Raw genomic sequence first — 18,202 nt, forward strand, 5'->3', positions numbered from 1 at the left:
TAAAAAATTGTACTGTTCGGCTATCTGTAGACAAAATTTTTCGTTCATTTTCTGTATTTAATAAAAGAATTTATCTTTTCGTTTAATTGATTTTTTACCACTGCGTCAAATTAACACCGAGAAGCGAATTAAAAGTAGAAGAGGGTGGTGTACTAAACGGAAGTTTCGGAAGCTGAAAATCGAACGGGGTGGAAAAGTGTGCCGCGTTTTCGCGAACGGACCAACTCGAACGAGAAGTTTCTCCGCGTCGAAAAAATGAACGGCTTCTGCGGGGATTCGCGAGGCTGGAAAATGAAGAACCGTGGAAACGATGGAAAAGGCAATAAGGAAGCTGGGTATTAAGCGAGAGACGAGCGAAAAAGAAACGGAAAAAAGGGAGCATCTTGCGTCGAGCAACTTTTCCTTGTTTCTAAGTTCCCCGTTGCTTCCGGTTCGTTGGAAACCTGCGGCGTGCAAAGATCGCGGCAAAGTTAAACAGAAAGTCGATGGACGGTAAATCGGCGAGTGGAAATTTGATGAGAAAGATGCAATTTAAATCGAATCATTCCCTTTTTTATTCTCATTTTTGACGGATGAATAAAGTGAGATTTATTCAAATGGGGACGCTTTCAAAGTGCATTAAGAATGGAAGAACGGGGGCCGTGAGTTGGTCTATTGAGTGTTGACGAGAAGGAAGAAGAAGAATATTGGAAGAAATTGCCGCGAAGACGAGTCAAGTAAGCATGAAACTCTTGCGGACGGGAAATCTTCCTTGGTCGCCGCAGATTGCTGGTTTCTCGGGGAACCGATCGATACCGAAACGATTGGATTGATTTTATAGTCGATACTCGTCAAAGGTCCTACTGATTGCTAGTAGTTCCCTGATTGAAGTTCTTTGAACTTAGCAGGTCGCTTGGACGTGGAACGATAAGACAAAGATTGCGATGAGCTGCGAGTTTTGACTCGTGATTATTTTCTTTCCGCAAAATTATCCTTAAAACACTTGTCTTTCGACGTTGAAATAACAAAAGCACAAAGTAAACTGAAATTAATTACACAAAATCAATTGACAATTCTACTAACCAGAATCAGTTAACAGATACGCCTTTTCCAACAAGTAGATCTACCTGAAATTCTCCAGGACCGCGATAATCGAATGCAGATCCCTCGCGGAAGAAATTGCTCGCTGGTGAACAAAATCGTTCCGTTCCTCCCAGTTCCACGTACCGCCTGGACAAACGAAATTGCCAATTAAGTCGAAAACATCGCCGTGCAATGGCTTAATTAACAGAGCTGAATTATGACTCCGACCCTGTGAGGAAGCGTTTCCATCCTTTCTGTCGTTCTTATCCAAAGAGTTCCTCGTGTCAAGTTGCAATCGATCAATTAACGACGAAACGGTTGAAACAGGGGTCTGGTAGAAACGTGGATGAAAATTCGAAAGGCACTCATCGTACAGTGGTGTCAGGAGAAAAAAAGAGAGCCAATATAGAGGGTGGCGTGATGTATTCGCGATAGTCAGCGCGCGGTCGCCTTGGCCATGGAGCGATTACGGCAATTAAAGCGTTTCCGAGCGGAAGAGGGACGAGATAGGGGAAGAGCAGCGAAGAGGGAAGAGAAACGAAACCTGCTGGGAGGTGGAGGACGATCATTAGAGTAATTGCTGCCTCGTCGCGAAGCGGGTCAACAGTTTTTCCTCTTTCTGGGCTGTGCTTCGCGCGCCGCTGGACGCCCAGCCGCGGCCGAAACTCCGCTCCGGCGGATAGTCCGCCGATGGGGACGTCGGACCGTGAATCTCCCGGAGATCTGCAAGACGGTCGAGCTGGAGGTGCTGTGTTCGAGTTAGAGAACGCGCTGTTGCGACGTGGCTGAATATTTGACTACTTTGAAGCCTGAAACGTTCTGTCGAAAAATTTGTAGATCTTAACACTTAGCCAACCGAATGGGGAGATCTCCCTGCTGCGAAGTAAGTCGCTGCATGGCCGACCGGGGAGATCTCCCACTTTTCTCTTAGCAACGCGTTGCCTTTTATCATGTTCACTTTTTCTTTTACTATAAGTCTACCTTGGACCGGAGTTGTTCGCAATTCATGAAATACCTTTTCTTCTTTCGTAAAACACAAACAGCGTGCAGTCAGGCGTGGCGCGCGCGGTTGGCTAAGTGTTAAAGAAGAGCGAGAAAGAAAGTCGTAGAGGTTGTTCGCGACAGTGGATTGAGCAACCGCGGTCGCAACGTCGAATTTAGAAGTGAAACTTCAGGAACCTCGATCTTCTGCAAAATTCGTTAGGGTTGTACGATACTTATTGTCAGCGTGTACAGTAAAGTAAACGTAACTCCAAGTACCAAGAGAAAGCTTCCCAGCAAGTTTCCAACAAGACTCCGAGGGAGATTCTTCCCGAGGAATCGTCTTTCTCAACGTCACCGTGCTCTCTAATTTCAGTAAAAGCGACGTGTCCGACCAGTCTTCCTCCGGAACGCGGAGAAACGTCTAACCTAATCGAGCGACACGTTGAACAATTTAAACGAACTACGAACAAGTGTCTTTCAGAAAAAGAAAAAAAAAAGACCGAGGAACATTCGAAGGGGAGGTAACAATTTCTCGAAATTGTCTCTACCCGGGGTAAAAATCTGATTTCCACGTCTCCCTCGGATTTCGCCCGTTCTCGAGAAAATCCAGAGAGAATTTCCTCGTTCTACGGTTGAAGTGGTCGCAAATTTCGAATAGGCCCGCATCAAGGAGTGAAACTGGGCGAAACTTGGGAAGGGCGGAGCGAGGGACGAGGAAGATTCATAGGGTATCTAGGTGAGAGGGTGGCCAAGCTAACAGTCGACGTTACTTCCGCTTCCGCCCCAGTAATCAAATCTCTTGACTCAGTGGGCGCAGATTAAAATCGCCGAACGCCAGCTGGCCCATAGGTCGGTTCGGTGTTTGAGGAGAGCGACGAGAAAGGTTGCGACGCGACGATCTTTCGAGGGAAAGTGAAAGACAAAAAGATGTTCGAGGGGACGCAGTGAATGCACGCGGAATCGCGGCAATGAAGTCTTTCATCGACGCAATCCAGGCACAACGAGAGCACCAAAGACTCGAACTCGACGCGAATCGGGGCAACGATTTGGCACAATGCTCGAGGTCAAGGTGGGAAATTTACGCTAGGGGTTGCTCGTTGCGTTGCTTAGATCGCGACTTTTTAGGAAGATTAGCGTTCGTTTTGTGGGACGAATTTATTAACCCTTTGATTGTGATATTTCTTACCGACTAAGAATCAACTGTTTACTGTTTTAACACTGTATTAAATGAGGAAAGCTGGTGTATTACAGATTAATTACTACATTTGGTAATTCTCAGTCTGATAAATTAAAAGGAACGGTAGAATTAAATGAGACATATGGTGCGAATATTTTTGGACTTTTTACACCAACACTTTTTTTTTACTAATTATGCATCTATCTCGTGATAATTGTAAGAATCAGCTATTTACTATTTTAGTACTGTATTAAATGAGGAAAGCTAGAGTATTACAGGTTAATTACAACATTTGATAATTCTCAGTCTGATAAATTAAAAGGAACGGTAGAATTAAATGAGACATATGGTGCCAATATTTTTGGACTTTTTACACCAACACTTTTTTTTTTACTAATTATGCATCTATCTCGTGATAATTGTAAGAGTCAGCTATTTACTATTTTAGTACTGTATTAAATGAGGAAAGCTAGAGTATTACAGGTTAATTACAACATTTGATAATTCTCAGTCTGATAAATTAAAAGGAACGGTAGAATTAAATGAAAAATTTTTTACGAATATTTTTGGAGTTTTTACACCTATACTTTTTTTTACTAATTATGCATCTATCTCGTGACAATTGTAAGAATCAGCTATTTACTATTTTAGTACTGTATTAAATGAGGAAAGCTAGAGTATTACAGGTTAATTACTACATTTAGTAATCATCAGTCTGATAAATTAAAACGAGGGCTAGAATTAAACGAGAAATTTTTTACGAATATTTTTGGACATTTTACAGCAACGTTTTTTATTAAAAGTTTCAAACTTAAAAATTTCTGCAACGAATGTGCACCAATTACAGAATGTCAAAAACAACCGTGGACAATAATTCCTCTCGACAGGAGAAAAGAGAATCAAAAATGCCCTTTGAAACCAACTTTTTCAACAAAAATACAATTCAACAAAATGGTCTCAGGCTAATCAACGTTTGGCGATGTCAAAATAAGCTCCGACGTTTTAAGATTCTTCTAATCCAATTACCGAAACACACATCGCGCGAATATAGGAAACGACATTTGCGGACCAACGCGAAGTCGAATGTTTGAAGGAAAAACACCGATTCGGTTCGACTCGGAATATTTGGCTCACGGATGGTAGTCTCGCGAATCACACGAATTAAACACTGTTTACACAGCCGAGTTACTCCGTTTGTCTTTGGACTTCCTAGTGTTGCGTAAATAACATAATCATGTGACTGCAGGAAAGTGGCAGAGTACACGAGACAGCGTGCAGACTCGATATTTGGTTGTAAATATTTTGAATACATCAAAGAACTTCAAGCGTCACCTGAAAATCGCTGTTATTTCGGGACAGTCGAAAAATCGATCACAAAAATGATAAAAATGATAATTTCGCATTTTTATTTTGAACAAAACTATTTTTACAATAGAAATTTTGTAAAGTGAAAAATTCAACAATTTCTTCGGTGAATAAAAATTGAAGAAATGCGTTAGATGGTTAGATACGTGAGTTTTGCGCCTGATCTAATGCTAGTTTTTACTTTTTCTTAAACTCTACTCGTGAGACTGAACAATAACAACGTTTAATGGAACATTCGAAAGAACAAGCGAACGAATTGAGAATCGTTCATTCAAGACTGAACACGATCAGTAATTCATTGTACAATCCCATTCGATATCATGCAGATTTAGTGCCCCGATTCTTTCAATAGTGGAATAGAGACTATCTTCTTTCTTCCCTTTAGTCTTCCGTCTAGACTTTAGATATAAAACTATAGCTCAACTATACTATTCTCCTTCTTACTCTCGTATTGAAAATAGATCCGAAGGGACGTTGACGAAGTTTCGAATTAAATCGTGAATGTTCGAACGAGAGGAAAAGTGTGAATCGCTGAAAATTTCGAAATTATTAATTTAAAAGAAAAATTATGAAAGAAATGTCTCTCGAAATATTTTTATTTAAATTTCATTTTTTATAGATTTGACGTTGAATTTTTAAAAAATTTCAATATTTTCACGAACAATTTTGTTTGCTGATTTTATTTTATTTACTATCAACGAGACAGCACGTAAAATGTGTCTACATTATTTCAAAATTTCACCGACATTGAAATTGGCTTCATCGGTAGTTCTATACTCACGACGAAGTGTTCGTGTTACCCGTTTATTGACCATGAATTGATCAGCTGGCTAATTGAAAGTTTGATTGGCCAGGCCAGCTACAGCACTATAACAACATCGACATATTATTCCGAGTTGGTTCGATCTACACCCGGAAATCTGAACTGTTAGTAAATCAGAACAGGTACTATCTCTCGGAGGCAGGATTGCCTACTATTCGTGATTGCTTTGACGCTTTTCCTTCATTTTTACAAACACCCTCTGACTCGAAACTTGTCGATGAAAGGCGAACGATAAAAATCGTGCTATAAACAGGTGAAAATAAATCGAAATTTTGTTACGATAACTGTGAAAATTTATGAAACGAGCTTCCTTTGATTTAGCTAATTCGTTACGAAGATACAGGAATCTTGTGAAATTCGCGGAAGTTAGCAAATGCATGGAAAATAAAATTGAACCAATTTAACCGTTCTATAAATTCCACATTACGAGTCTTGAAAAATTCATCGAAACAATTTTCTCGACTGAAGTAAATAACCTCACAGAAATTGCCAAACACGTTGAAAACGAAAACTAATTTAACTATAGAATTCCAAATTACGAATTTTCAAACGTTCGTCGAAACAACTTTCTCAACTAGAGTAAATAATTTCACAGAAATGGCCCAATGCGTTGAAAACAAAAATTAGTTCAGCTTTAGAATTTTAAATTACCAATCTCCGAAACTTTATCGGTACAGTATTTTCAACTAGAATAAATAATTTCACAGAAAGGACCAGTTATGTTGAGAACAAAAAAATTAATTCAGCTTTAGAAATTTTAAATTACGATTCTTGAAAAATACATGGAAATAACTTTGTTAGCTACGGTAAATAATAAAGCACTTTGCAATACGACAAGAGCAAGCTCACAAGTATAATTCCACGCGCAACGAAGCCCAGTTACATCCAACTTTTACTCGTCGAGTTCCCCAGTTCCGGAAAAAACGAGGCCTCGCAGTTTCGTCTTATTTTCACGGAATCACCAGTTTATAGCACGAGCTTTACCACGTCTCGTACGTTCCGCATCCTTCCGTGCGATTACCCGTAGCCAGTTCTAGAGTACTTTTCTCTCTCCCCTGTAGAGTATCGATTTAGAAGAGGACGCTCTCCTTAGGCCACCCTCCGTTAAAAGAGGCCTCCGCGTACATAAAACCAACTCGTCGCGTGTTTAGTCGCACGATCACGTCGACGTATTATCTCGTCGACGTATTATTACGTCGACGCGTTATCTCGTCGACGAACATTAGAAAAGACGAATTATAACGATCCACATGTATACTCAGAAGACGCAATTTTCGTCGACGTAATATTACGTCGACGTATTATTACGTCGACGAACATTAGAAGAGACGAATTATAACGATCCAAATGTATACACAGAAGACGCAATTTCGCCGACGTATTATCTCGTCGACGTGTTATTTCGTCGACGAACATTAGAAAAGACGAATTATAACGATCCACATGTATACACGAAGAACGTGAAATTCACATCAATTCATATATATAAATAATAATACATAAATATAGTTAATACTTATACATTATAAACATAACAACATACTTACACGTGTGTACAATTTGTTTTTTCTTTCACCGCGATACGTTCGATCGCGAATGGAACACGTACAAACACACACACACGCACAAAGACTCTGTCGACATCGTGGAGTGGATTTATAACCATGACTCGAAGAATTTAACGAGTATTAGGTACGAGATCGACGTTCGTCGAGGACGGGCAAGCATCGGCGATCGTCCCCGCTGCAATCGGCGGTGCGAATTCAAGGAGTTAGTAGCATGGGCATGTGTGTCTGTCTGTCTGTCCGAATCGCAGCACGTTTAACGTCGAACCTGTGATGATATATGTTTTATATACGTGTATATCGACGTATATATGTATATCTATATATATATTATACACTTTTTTTTTCTTTATTTCTCACCGGTGCGGTTCTGTTCGAGGTGATCGATTGTTTCGAGAATTCCAATTCAACGTGAAATATTGCAACGTTGAATATTTATGATTTATCTTCTTACTTTTGTGAAAATACCTTTTTCGATAACTTCCTTCCGAGATATTTCACAGTGTCCCGTTAAAAATGACACCGTGCGTATTGGTAAAATATTGTTTGCATTGGTAACAAAATATTTGGAATATTTTGGTAATTTTTGGAAAATTTGGAAATTTTTCTGACTCATCTCGTGGATTCTCGAATTTTGTCACCTCGAATCGAACCATCGATTAATTGTTAAATGTATACTCCCCCAAACACGACTCACGCCGAGCTTTTGCACGCTTACGAGGTGGCTGCCAAGAAACGTGACCTCTGAGTGCTCAGTTCGATGGTTTGTTACATTGTTAGATGTGCATGAGCCTTTCGGTATGATCGTTTGAGAATATAAACCCACTAATTATAATTACACGTAATTACTATGTAAGTGTGGCGGGTTTTTGTGTCGATAATTATCGTATATACAGGCTCGACATATTTTTTTTCTTTGTCATTTCGTTCCCAGTCCAGAAAAGGATTTCGTATTTCATAGGTATACGAATTTACGGAGACTTAGTTCTGTTTTCATAGGAAACAGCGGTAAATTCGGTATTTTCGACTAAATCAATGTTTAAACGTGAATACGACAGTAAAAAAATATTACATTTATATAGACCAGAAATTTATCGTGTTACCTGTCTTCACGTTGCAACATGTTTAATTATCGTTAACTTTTCACGCAACTCTGAGTCGAAGGTGAACGTAATTTAGTCCAGACGTCGATCCAATTACCTACCTGTTGTCCATCGCCCAAGAATACGAGGGGAACATGCATAATTGTAACGACAAACAAGGTTAATCCCTTTTGTAAGCAATACTCGCGAAAAAACTCGCCACAGCGGAGGAGATGAGAATGGAAGCTAAACATTTGTGTAAGCTTGTGCAGGTGCACGGACGAGAGGGCACAGTGTTTCCGGAACGCGGAATAAAATCGTGAAAAGCTTTTCAAACATTACTTGCAGTTTACGCTTCAACATTACGTTTTTTTTTTTTTATGTGTTTTCCAAAGTTACAGAGCTACGAGACCGTATCTCTTCTTTTGTCTCAAATTATATAGGAGCATAAATACAGAGATGTTTGTGGTCCATTCAAATTCGTATTTTCGCGAGATAAAAGCATCTCGAAGTTATCAACGAACTTCAATTTCACCTTTCAGTCACCTCAGGTAATCGTTGATTTCTCAAATTAATTCGCTTAACGTCTTTCGATGCCGGCAAGAATGATAAATTCGGTAATCGTTGATAAATCAGAATAATTAAGTATTCCATGAAAAACCGAAATAGAAATGTTCTCCGTGGCCAACGCACAGTCGATAAACCTTAATAAAAACTATAACCACGCCCTTCTGCAGTAACTTCGCAAACAAAAGCTTCTTCATTACTCCATAAATAGCTTTATCGGGCATACAACACTTTTCCATCGGGAGCGTTCGCTGGAATCTATGGAAACGGTTCCCTAATTGTTTCCAGCAAGATTCATTCACGCAGAGTCTACGTATAACGCTATAGAATCAAGAGGGTGGCTACTAAAAGTTTTATTGTCTCGCAAAAGGGTGCGGCCCACTTTCGAAACTCGTAACCCCTATTCGCGACTGAACCGTGCGCCACCGAGACGAATCGAACTCCACGAACTGATCGTAACGCGTTTTAACGCTCCACACTTCTTAAGCACAAGATCCTCTTTTCTGCGTAGGCCGGTGGATTTCGTGATTTTACTGCTCTTTTAGTAGCCCCTCTGAATAACCCACCATTTTGCGTCGCTCGGTTACTATTCGAACGTGCGACTCGCGAGGCTCGCTCTTCGTACTACATACCGGGTGTCCTAATTTCTTACAACTTTTTTTTATCAAACTTTGTCAGTGTGTTCTAGGGGTGTATGTAAGAAGAAAATGTTATATAGACATGGGTCGTTTGAGGCTTCGTTAAAAAGTTATAGCAAAAATACGAAATACGAAGGAAATTGGAGATGAATTTGCAGTTTCACACGTATAGTGTACATATCGCTGATCTATTCTAATTTTATACGACAACCTAACTGTTCCTTTACTATTTTCTATTATTGCTGTAACTTTTTAACGAAGCTTCAAACGACCTATGCTTATATGACATTTTTTCCTTGCCTGTACCTATAGAACGTACTGGCAAAGTTTGATGAAAAACAAATTGGCACACCCGGTATATAGTACATGAAGCAGCGTGAAAAATAAAAGGCAAATTTTGTGATAAAGGAAAATTCAACGAAGAGTAATTGAAGTGTAAAAATTATAGGAAAACATTCAAAATATGACAACAGAGTGTATAAAAGATGAGTTTAAAAATATGTTAGCCGTTGATCTAAAATATTCATTTACGACTGCGGATGTTTATGCAGTCGTGATGTAACAAAATATGCAAAACACCCAACGTTGCAATCTCTTCAGATACGTAAACAACAACCATAGATGAACGTAACGTAGTACAGTCGGTAAGATTGCAACGTTACTCTCGTGTATTGCGCATATTTCCATAAACACGAATTGCATAAAATCTGAAATACCGAAAATATTTTCATCAATTCTTTAAACGACATAAATAATCGACGTAACTTAAAACAAATAATTTACATCTTTCGAATTACGCAACGATAAAAAGTACCGACAGAAACACTTTACTCCAAAGTATACGTTACATTCGCCTCGTTTTCTTGGACACGACGACAGGTAAAAGAATATTCGTTTACCGTGAGAAGTCTTTTGCAAACTTTTTCTTCCCAGGTAAGTAGGGTGACTAATAAATTGAGCCTGGGAACCGGATTCGAGCATTATTTAGAGCACGTGTCGCGTTAGGCAAAGGAGGCGAGACAATTATATCTAACGATCGAATTCGCCTAACTTTCACAGTGATCTGCGCCCAGGGGCTGATCGCAAAAGACAAGAGCGGCACGTCTGATCCGTACGTGACGGTCCAAGTTGGCAAAGTGAAGAAGCGCACCAGGACGATGCCAAGGGAATTGAATCCGGTTTGGCACGAGAAGTTCTACTTGTGAGTAATTTCGTTACGATACCCGCGGAACCCCCGTTCGATACGTAATAATATCGATACCGCGTGACGTGAAAAACGATGGACGAAACTGTGGAAAGTAATAAAAGCGGGAAAGATCAGCGAAATTTTTCTCGCTTACTCTGTGAGAAATTTTCAGTTATTTTTCGCGCGAATTACGACGTTTACGTGATTTCGAGGTTTGGTGATCGTTTTAGGTTGAAAATAGTATTTTACGTGTTTTTCATGAATTACTGTTGTTAATGCTGTTTTTACATTATTCTACTGCGAACAGAAGGAAAATCGTGTATAAAGGTAAATTGAGATTGACCTTTTAGTGGAGAAAGAAATTAAGATACACCACGCTGTAATTTATCGTACGTGTGTCGAGCGTTATTAATGGAGTATCATTGGTAATAATAAATATGGATAGCAATGACGAATATTGTCGATAATAATTAACAGTGATGAATACGGTCGATAATGATGTGTTTCAGAGACAAAAGTGAACGACAGAGTAGATTATTTTCAAGTCTACTGTGTGTATTGATTACAAAGTAATATAGGAAAAGAAGATGTGAAATCTTACTCTTACGATACAATGTTCCTTGTCACATAAGAAACATATAAAACCTTCGACTGTATCCCAGACAGAATACGACGTCTCAGAGATGTTCATTTCACGTCCATTTTTATTCTGAACGTCTTACCACCCGATTTGCACGTCTTGAAGACGTACGAATCGGTACGTTTTAACAACAAGGCGTAAAAATTACGCCTTCAAGACGATTTTGAGACGTTCCTAAAGCCATCTCCACGTTTCAAAGACTTCTCGATTTTTCTAACGCTGGACGTCGTTCAGACATCATTTGAACATCTCTGAGCCTTCACTCGGCGTCTTTAAGACGTTCACAAGACGTCTGCCAGCTCTAGTGCGTTCTTCCGTTCGACTTGGGTCAAAAAAGACCCGGAGACCTTATGTTTTAATACAACATATCATTACATATCATACTCCAATGATACTCCATTAATAACGCTCGACACACGCACGATAAATTACAGCATCGTGTATCTTAATTTCTTTCTTAAAGGAACGTAAACTCGACAACAGCAAGTCCTAAAAGAATAAGAAAGCGATGGGTCAAAAATGACCCAATGGGAGCACTAGAGTTAACCCTTTGACAGTCTACTAAAATTACGAAGTACGGTCAAAAAAATTTACATTTTACACGTATCTTTTTAACAGTTACGCCCCGTGCGATCATTTTTATGATTTTACGATCACACTGGCCCCCTTTCTAACCTTCTTCCTACGAGTCTCTCTCGAGTTCGACACTTAGATATTTCACGCTCCGCCCGAGTCTTACACGGGTTAAATCCACCGAAAGCTAGCAAACCAAAGAAACACTCGAACATCCGGTAAAATTCGGACAATCGATAAATCGCCAATTACCATTCGCAGCGAGTGTCATAACTCGTCCGATCGAATAAAAGTGAGAGTATGGGACGAGGACAACGATCTCAAGTCGAAGTTGCGACAGAAGCTGACGCGGGAGAGCGACGATTTCCTCGGTCAGACGATCATCGAGGTGAGAACGCTGAGCGGTGAGATGGACGTGTGGTACAATTTGGAGAAAAGGACGGACAAGAGTGCAGTATCAGGGGCGATCAGGCTGCACATCAGCGTGGAGATCAAGGGCGAGGAGAAGGTTGCGCCTTACCACGTGCAGTACACATGCCTGCACGAGAACCTCTTCCACAGCCTTTGCGAGAAGAACGACGGCGTGGTGGCATTGCCCCAGGCGAAGGGCGACGATGCCTGGAAGGTCTACTTCGATCCACCAGGCGAGGAACTCGTGGACGAGTTCGCGATGAGATACGGCATCGAGAGCATCTACCAAGCTATGACGTGAGTTGTCTTCTTTTTATTTCTTACGTTGACGTGTTTTGTGCCACGTGTACCACCGATGATGGTGCAAGATGGTTTTATGGAAGTAAAGAATTGTCTTGGGTTCGAGGCTCGAATCAGATACGCAGAAATGTATACATATTAGGTCTGCCGGAAAGTTCTGTCCGATAATGTCATCTCATGATCCAATGTTGAGTCATTCTACGGAAATAGAATCCACAAATTACCATCAGGCTGGGAAGAGGTCGTTAGTAACGATGGAAATTACATTGTTCGGTAAATATTAACAAATGTATTATTTTCTTTTAATTCGAAAACGGACAGAACTCTCCGGTAGACCTAATATTAATAAAGTCACACTTGTGGTGCAGATTACGGTCAAAATGGGAAAAAAAAGAGGAATCTGTTTCTAGTCAATTTGTACTTTAGATGTCATTTCAGCTTCAATTTAAATCTGACGATTGCAATTTTTTTTTATTCGACACTTTGTTTATTGAAACAGTGAATAGTCCTGGCTGTAACTTAAAATTAAACTTTTTGGGTACTTTCAGCTCAGACTGGTTAGAGTGTTTTATACATTTTACTAAGTGTAATTTCATCTGAGAAAATTGCTAACCCGATATTCATGTTGTGACATAGATGCAAGTGTGTCTTTATTTATAAATGAAACTTATTTCATATTCGAAAAAACGTCTTTAACCCTTTGCACTCCAATGGCGCTGTTACGGCGACATGGAGAGCTTTAAAATATAAAATTCAGGTGTTTCTATATTATCAAAATAACGCAAATTAATAGAAGAAATAGAAATAAGTAAATTTATAAGCGTTAAAAATCCTTTTGTTTTTTGTTTTCTTTTTTCAAAACAAAACTTTGGATTCTCAGAAGTTTCACTATTAATCTTATGGAGAAATGCTTGGAGTGCAAAGGGTTAAAAAGTTAAAATAAATAAATTAAAAGATTCATGTACCTTTAAAACACTACTTTACAAACCCTTGATCTATTAGATTCAAATTTTATAATTTAGATCAATATTTCCAACCAACCTGAAATTCACAAATTCTTCCTATTTTCTTGGTAAGACCATTACATCGTCACTGTAGAATTTCCTTAGATTCAAATATCTTTCACTTTCTGCACGAACATATGAAATGACTTAATACAATCTTAAACCAATCACATCTCCTTCACGACACTTATCTCCACTTTCAACCATTCAGAAAAACGTAATACACATAGAATCTCGTTCATTTTTTAAAATCGCCAATAGAAAAATACAGTTCATACGTATGAATTACAATTATCTTATAAATTATCATTTTGCGGGATGTTCTCTTAACCACCGTTTCTTCCGCCATTTTTCCAGGCATTTTCACTGCCTCTCCACGAAATACCTGTGCCCAGGTGTACCGGCTGTGATGTCCACGCTACTGGCGAACATAAACGCGTACTATGCCCATACGAGCGCGAGTTCCGCCGTCTCGGCCAGTGATAGATTCGCCGCCAGTAACTTCGGGGTGAGTTGTTAGCTGCTAGGACCACGGTCTTGTTCGTGAAAGAGACAAAGAGAGGATGAACGAGAGAATGACGGTGCCCACGTGACTGAGAAATGATCCTGCAATTTCCTACCAGCCTAAACCATCCATTATTCCCCGCACACGGTTCCACGAACTTCGTGGAACGCGTACTTCTGCGGTTTCTATCAATTTCATTGTGAAATCCTTCGATTAAACTGGCCCCTTTTTTATCCACCTCTTCCTTCCTTTTACTACCCTACAGTCGTGAATTTTTATTATTCAAAACACGATACGCACATCCTCTGCTCTGATTCAGATTTTAATTAAGATTTTTTTTCTCCATTGTTAATTAGTAGGAAAACTCAGCGATGCGTCGTTCAAAGAAAAACAGGAACTGTTGGTCGAACATAAAGAGAATATAGATTATATTGTAGTAAATAAAAGATGAGGTAGAGAGTTTGTTTGAAATATTTGTATAAATCGGAATATTAGTGCAAAAGGAAATGTAGCAGATAGATAGCACACGGGAGTAAAAAAGGAGAAAAAAGTGGGAGAACCTGTTGAAATTAAAAGATTCTAGCATATGGGAATGAAAGAGGAGACAAAATGAGGGAAACAAATTGAAAAGGGTAAAATTTCCGATATGAAAAGAGGGTGAAGTCGTTGAAAACGTGGCATATTCTTGTTCTCGACAAACAATCGCTTTGGCATGCTTAATAAGGCAGGTTTTTTCGGTGGAAACCAGCTACTTTCGTCTATGCAAATCGACATTCACGAATTGCAGATTCCGTCGTTCGTAGCAGAGGGAGAGAGAGGGGGGTTTTAATAAAATAATGTAAATTTTTTGGAAAAAGTTGCCGGAAAGGAAACAAAAAGACGGCTGTTCCTGTTTTCAACGTTCCTGAATTATGCATGATTCTGTCTTCCGGAGTGGCGGACACATACGACCCAATAACTTCATCTTCGTTGAAAACTTGTAACAAAAACTAAAATGGCAAAGCTCGGGGATAACGAGACAAGATCGAACGTAGCTTAGCACCGAATCGAACCTTTTGGAATGAGAAAAACAGCGAACAATTGCATGAAACATTGTATTACTCAGAAAATATTGAAAAAGTCTTCTGAAGGTTTTATAGATTTCTACGAATGACTTCGAAAAATGATCTCAAGGATAAAATTCTTTGTTAGATTTTCGGATGAAATATGTTACGTGCAAAAATGGTGCGCGAAAATTCTGTTGATTCTTTCGTGAAAAAAATATATGCTGTATCATCTGTGTTGATGTCATTGCTGGCCTTTACTTCCATTGTGTTCGACGAGATACTTGGCAAATCTTCCCCAGAGAATCACGCGCTTCTCTTTCTCTTCGAATTTTCATTTCTCTTCCTGATCCTGACTGCCCGCGCTTCTTTCTCGTACGAGCACCACAGGGATCGTAAAGTCCTACTAACCGTAAACAATACTGTCGTCTTATCTTGTTGAATTATCAACGGGAGTCTGTCTAGTCTGTCTTGTCCTGGAAGAAAATGGAACGATTTCAAAGAAGAGTTCAACCTCCTTCTTGCTCGAAGAAAAGAAGGCCTGAAAGATTGATTCGAATACGCGTAAACAATTCTTTGGCTCTGAAATTTTTGAAGAAATTATACTCGTCTCGGCAGAGGTGTATGACGGGTTGCCTGGCAGTACGCGCTTAAGTTTATCCTGAGAAAACAAGTCCTTACGATTTTAATGTAAAAAATTAACTTTGAAGAGATTAATTTATTGTACGAAAAATAATTAAATCGCAATACTGCATTTAGGAAAAATGTGAAAAATAAGTGACCGACAATTTTCCAAGGACCAAAAGCAAAATCTTCCACTTCTCGACTTTCTCGAACTCGATCCCCCTCGAAATCGAATCTCACATACATTTCCCATCCAGATAAGTATAATACAAGTTTTGATCGCAAATGTCTCGGCCAAAGGGAGAGACGGACCCTTATTCCGCTCCGAGTACGGTTGTAATTTATGGAAACTCGATACACCCGGCGAATACACAATCTCCTCCACGTTCACGGCCCATTTCTTCCGTTCCAGAAAGAGAAGTTCGTGAAATTACTGGATCAGCTGCACAACTCCCTTCGAATCGATCTGTCGATGTACAGAAACAACTTCCCAGCCTCGAGCCAGGAGAAGCTGATGGACTTGAAGAGCACCGTCGACCTGTTGACCAGTATCACGTTCTTCCGGATGAAGGTTCTCGAATTGTCCAGCCCTCCCAGGGCTAGTACAGTGGTGAAAGATTGCGTGAAAGCGTGTCTACGCTCGACGTATCAGTTCCTCTTCGAGAACTGTTACGACATCTACAACAGGGAGTTCCAAGTGGATCCGAGCGAAGCTAGAAGAGACGCGGAGGACCACGGGCCGCGTCTCGAGTCTTTGGACTTCTGGCACAAGCTGATCGCGTTGATCGTGTCTGTGATCGAGGAGGACAAGAACAGTTATGCGCCTGTCTTGAACCAGTTTCCTCAGGAATTGAATATCGGTCAACTGTCGGCTGCTACCATGTGGTCCTTGTTCGCTGTTGACATGAAATACGCGTTGGAGGAACACGAACAGCACAGACTCTGCAAGTCCTCGGCCTACATGAACCTTCATTTCAAGGTGAAATGGTTGCACACCAACTACGTGAAAGACGTGCCACCTTACAAAGGTGCAGTGCCAGAGTATCCAGCGTGGTTCGAGCCTTTCGTGATGCAGTGGCTGAACGAGAACGACGATGTTTCATTGGAATATCTCCATGGTGCCTTCAACAGAGACAAGAAGGACGGAGTAAGCGTTGCTTTCTTCTTTGATTATGATTAACACGTTCACTGTGGCAGCTTTTCTTGAGAACTTTCCTATTCAGCGGTGCGGGATGAGTGTGTTTCGTAGACATTTTAATGGTAACCCCGTATTGGTCTTTCTTATTGGGCGATAGAAGACAAATTTCTCGTTGTTTCGATGTATTTTGTTGTCTTACCCTGCAAACACTCGATCAGAGCCTGTTACTATGAAAATAGTGGAAGAATAGTGGAAATATCAGCTTGAAATTAGCAGACAGCGAAGGTTCAATGAAAAACGAACAGCAGAGGACGTGTTAAATGCTTCTTGGTTCAATTCCAGAGGAATATTGCGTCGATGAATATCAATTCCAGAGGAATACTGATGTACGATTTGATTGCAGTTCCAAAAGAGCAGCGAGCACGCGCTCTTCAGCGTCTCCGTCGTCGACGTCTTCACTCAACTAACCCAATGCTTCGACGTGGTCTCGAAACTGGAGTGTCCTGATCCGGAGATCTGGAAGAGGTACATGAAGAGGTTCGCGAAGACCATCGTGAAAGTGTTGGTCGCGTATGCGGATATCGTGAAGAAGGAATTCCCGAGTCATCTCAAGGAAGAACGAATCGTATGCACTTCTATTCGTTAACCCTTTTTGGTCTGAATAGTCCAGTTTGTTCGTGTAGTTTGCCTTTATTTCAATATATCAGCGTAATGTTAGTTACAAATAAATAGCATTAAATTAATTAAATAGTTTATTATCGCTTATAATTTATATTAGGTCATCCCATGAATTCGCGTGGAATTTTGTAATTTAGGTCAATATTTCCAACGAACTCTTAAATTTGATTAAAACAAAAGTAAGTGTCAAATTTTTCCTATTTTTTGGAAAGACCATTCCTTGAATTTTTGTCGCTTTCTACACGAACTTATGGGATGACCTAATAATTTATCGTTCCACGATATCTGAAGGCAAAAATTCTGACTTAGGACAGCAAAGGGTTAAATCTGCGACATTTTAAAATCTAGATATCGCGAGTAACAGTTCTTCCTCTTTTCCAGGCTTGCATTCTCATGAACAATATCCAGCAGCTTCGAGTGCAACTAGAGAAGATGTTCGAGTCGATGGGCGGAGAGAAACTGGAAGAGGACGCTGCAAATATTCTGAAGGAACTTCAGCAACAACTGAACGGAGCTCTCGACGATCTGGCTATGCTGTTCGCGAAGAGTCTCGAACCGAGGATAACAGCCTCTGTGAAGGAATTAGGAGACCTACTGCTGGCTATCAAAGGTAACGGACAGGTGCAACCTAATCAGAGGAACAACGTCGCTGTGGAAGCTGACGAAGTGTTGCGTCCTCTGATGGACCTCCTCGATGGAAGTCTGTCGTTGTACGCTGAATCTTGCGAGAAGACTGTGCTGAAGAGACTGCTGAAGGAATTGTGGAAGATCGTTATGAGGATTCTGGAGAAGACGGTCGTTCTTCCTCCTATGTCAGATAAGAGCGTATGTCTTCGA

General features: G+C 40.2%; 1 protein-coding gene across 1 annotated transcript in view; it reads left to right on the plus strand.

Moving 5' to 3' along the window:
* LOC108578732 overlaps positions 1–18,202 on the plus strand; it is a 124,569-nt gene that overhangs the window by 100,759 nt on the left and 5,608 nt on the right. The window contains exons 10-15 of the mRNA XM_017942109.1: positions 10,323–10,464; positions 11,924–12,370; positions 13,735–13,885; positions 15,962–16,696; positions 17,091–17,312; positions 17,747–18,190. Of these exons, the coding sequence (XP_017797598.1) occupies positions 10,323–10,464; positions 11,924–12,370; positions 13,735–13,885; positions 15,962–16,696; positions 17,091–17,312; positions 17,747–18,190 (2,141 nt within the window). The remainder of the gene's footprint in view (positions 1–10,322; positions 10,465–11,923; positions 12,371–13,734; positions 13,886–15,961; positions 16,697–17,090; positions 17,313–17,746; positions 18,191–18,202) is intronic.

The sequence above is a fragment of the Habropoda laboriosa genome, unplaced genomic scaffold (assembly GCF_001263275.1).
Source record: "Habropoda laboriosa isolate 0110345459 unplaced genomic scaffold, ASM126327v1 scaffold28, whole genome shotgun sequence".
Classification (NCBI taxonomy): Eukaryota; Metazoa; Arthropoda; class Insecta; order Hymenoptera; family Apidae; genus Habropoda; species Habropoda laboriosa.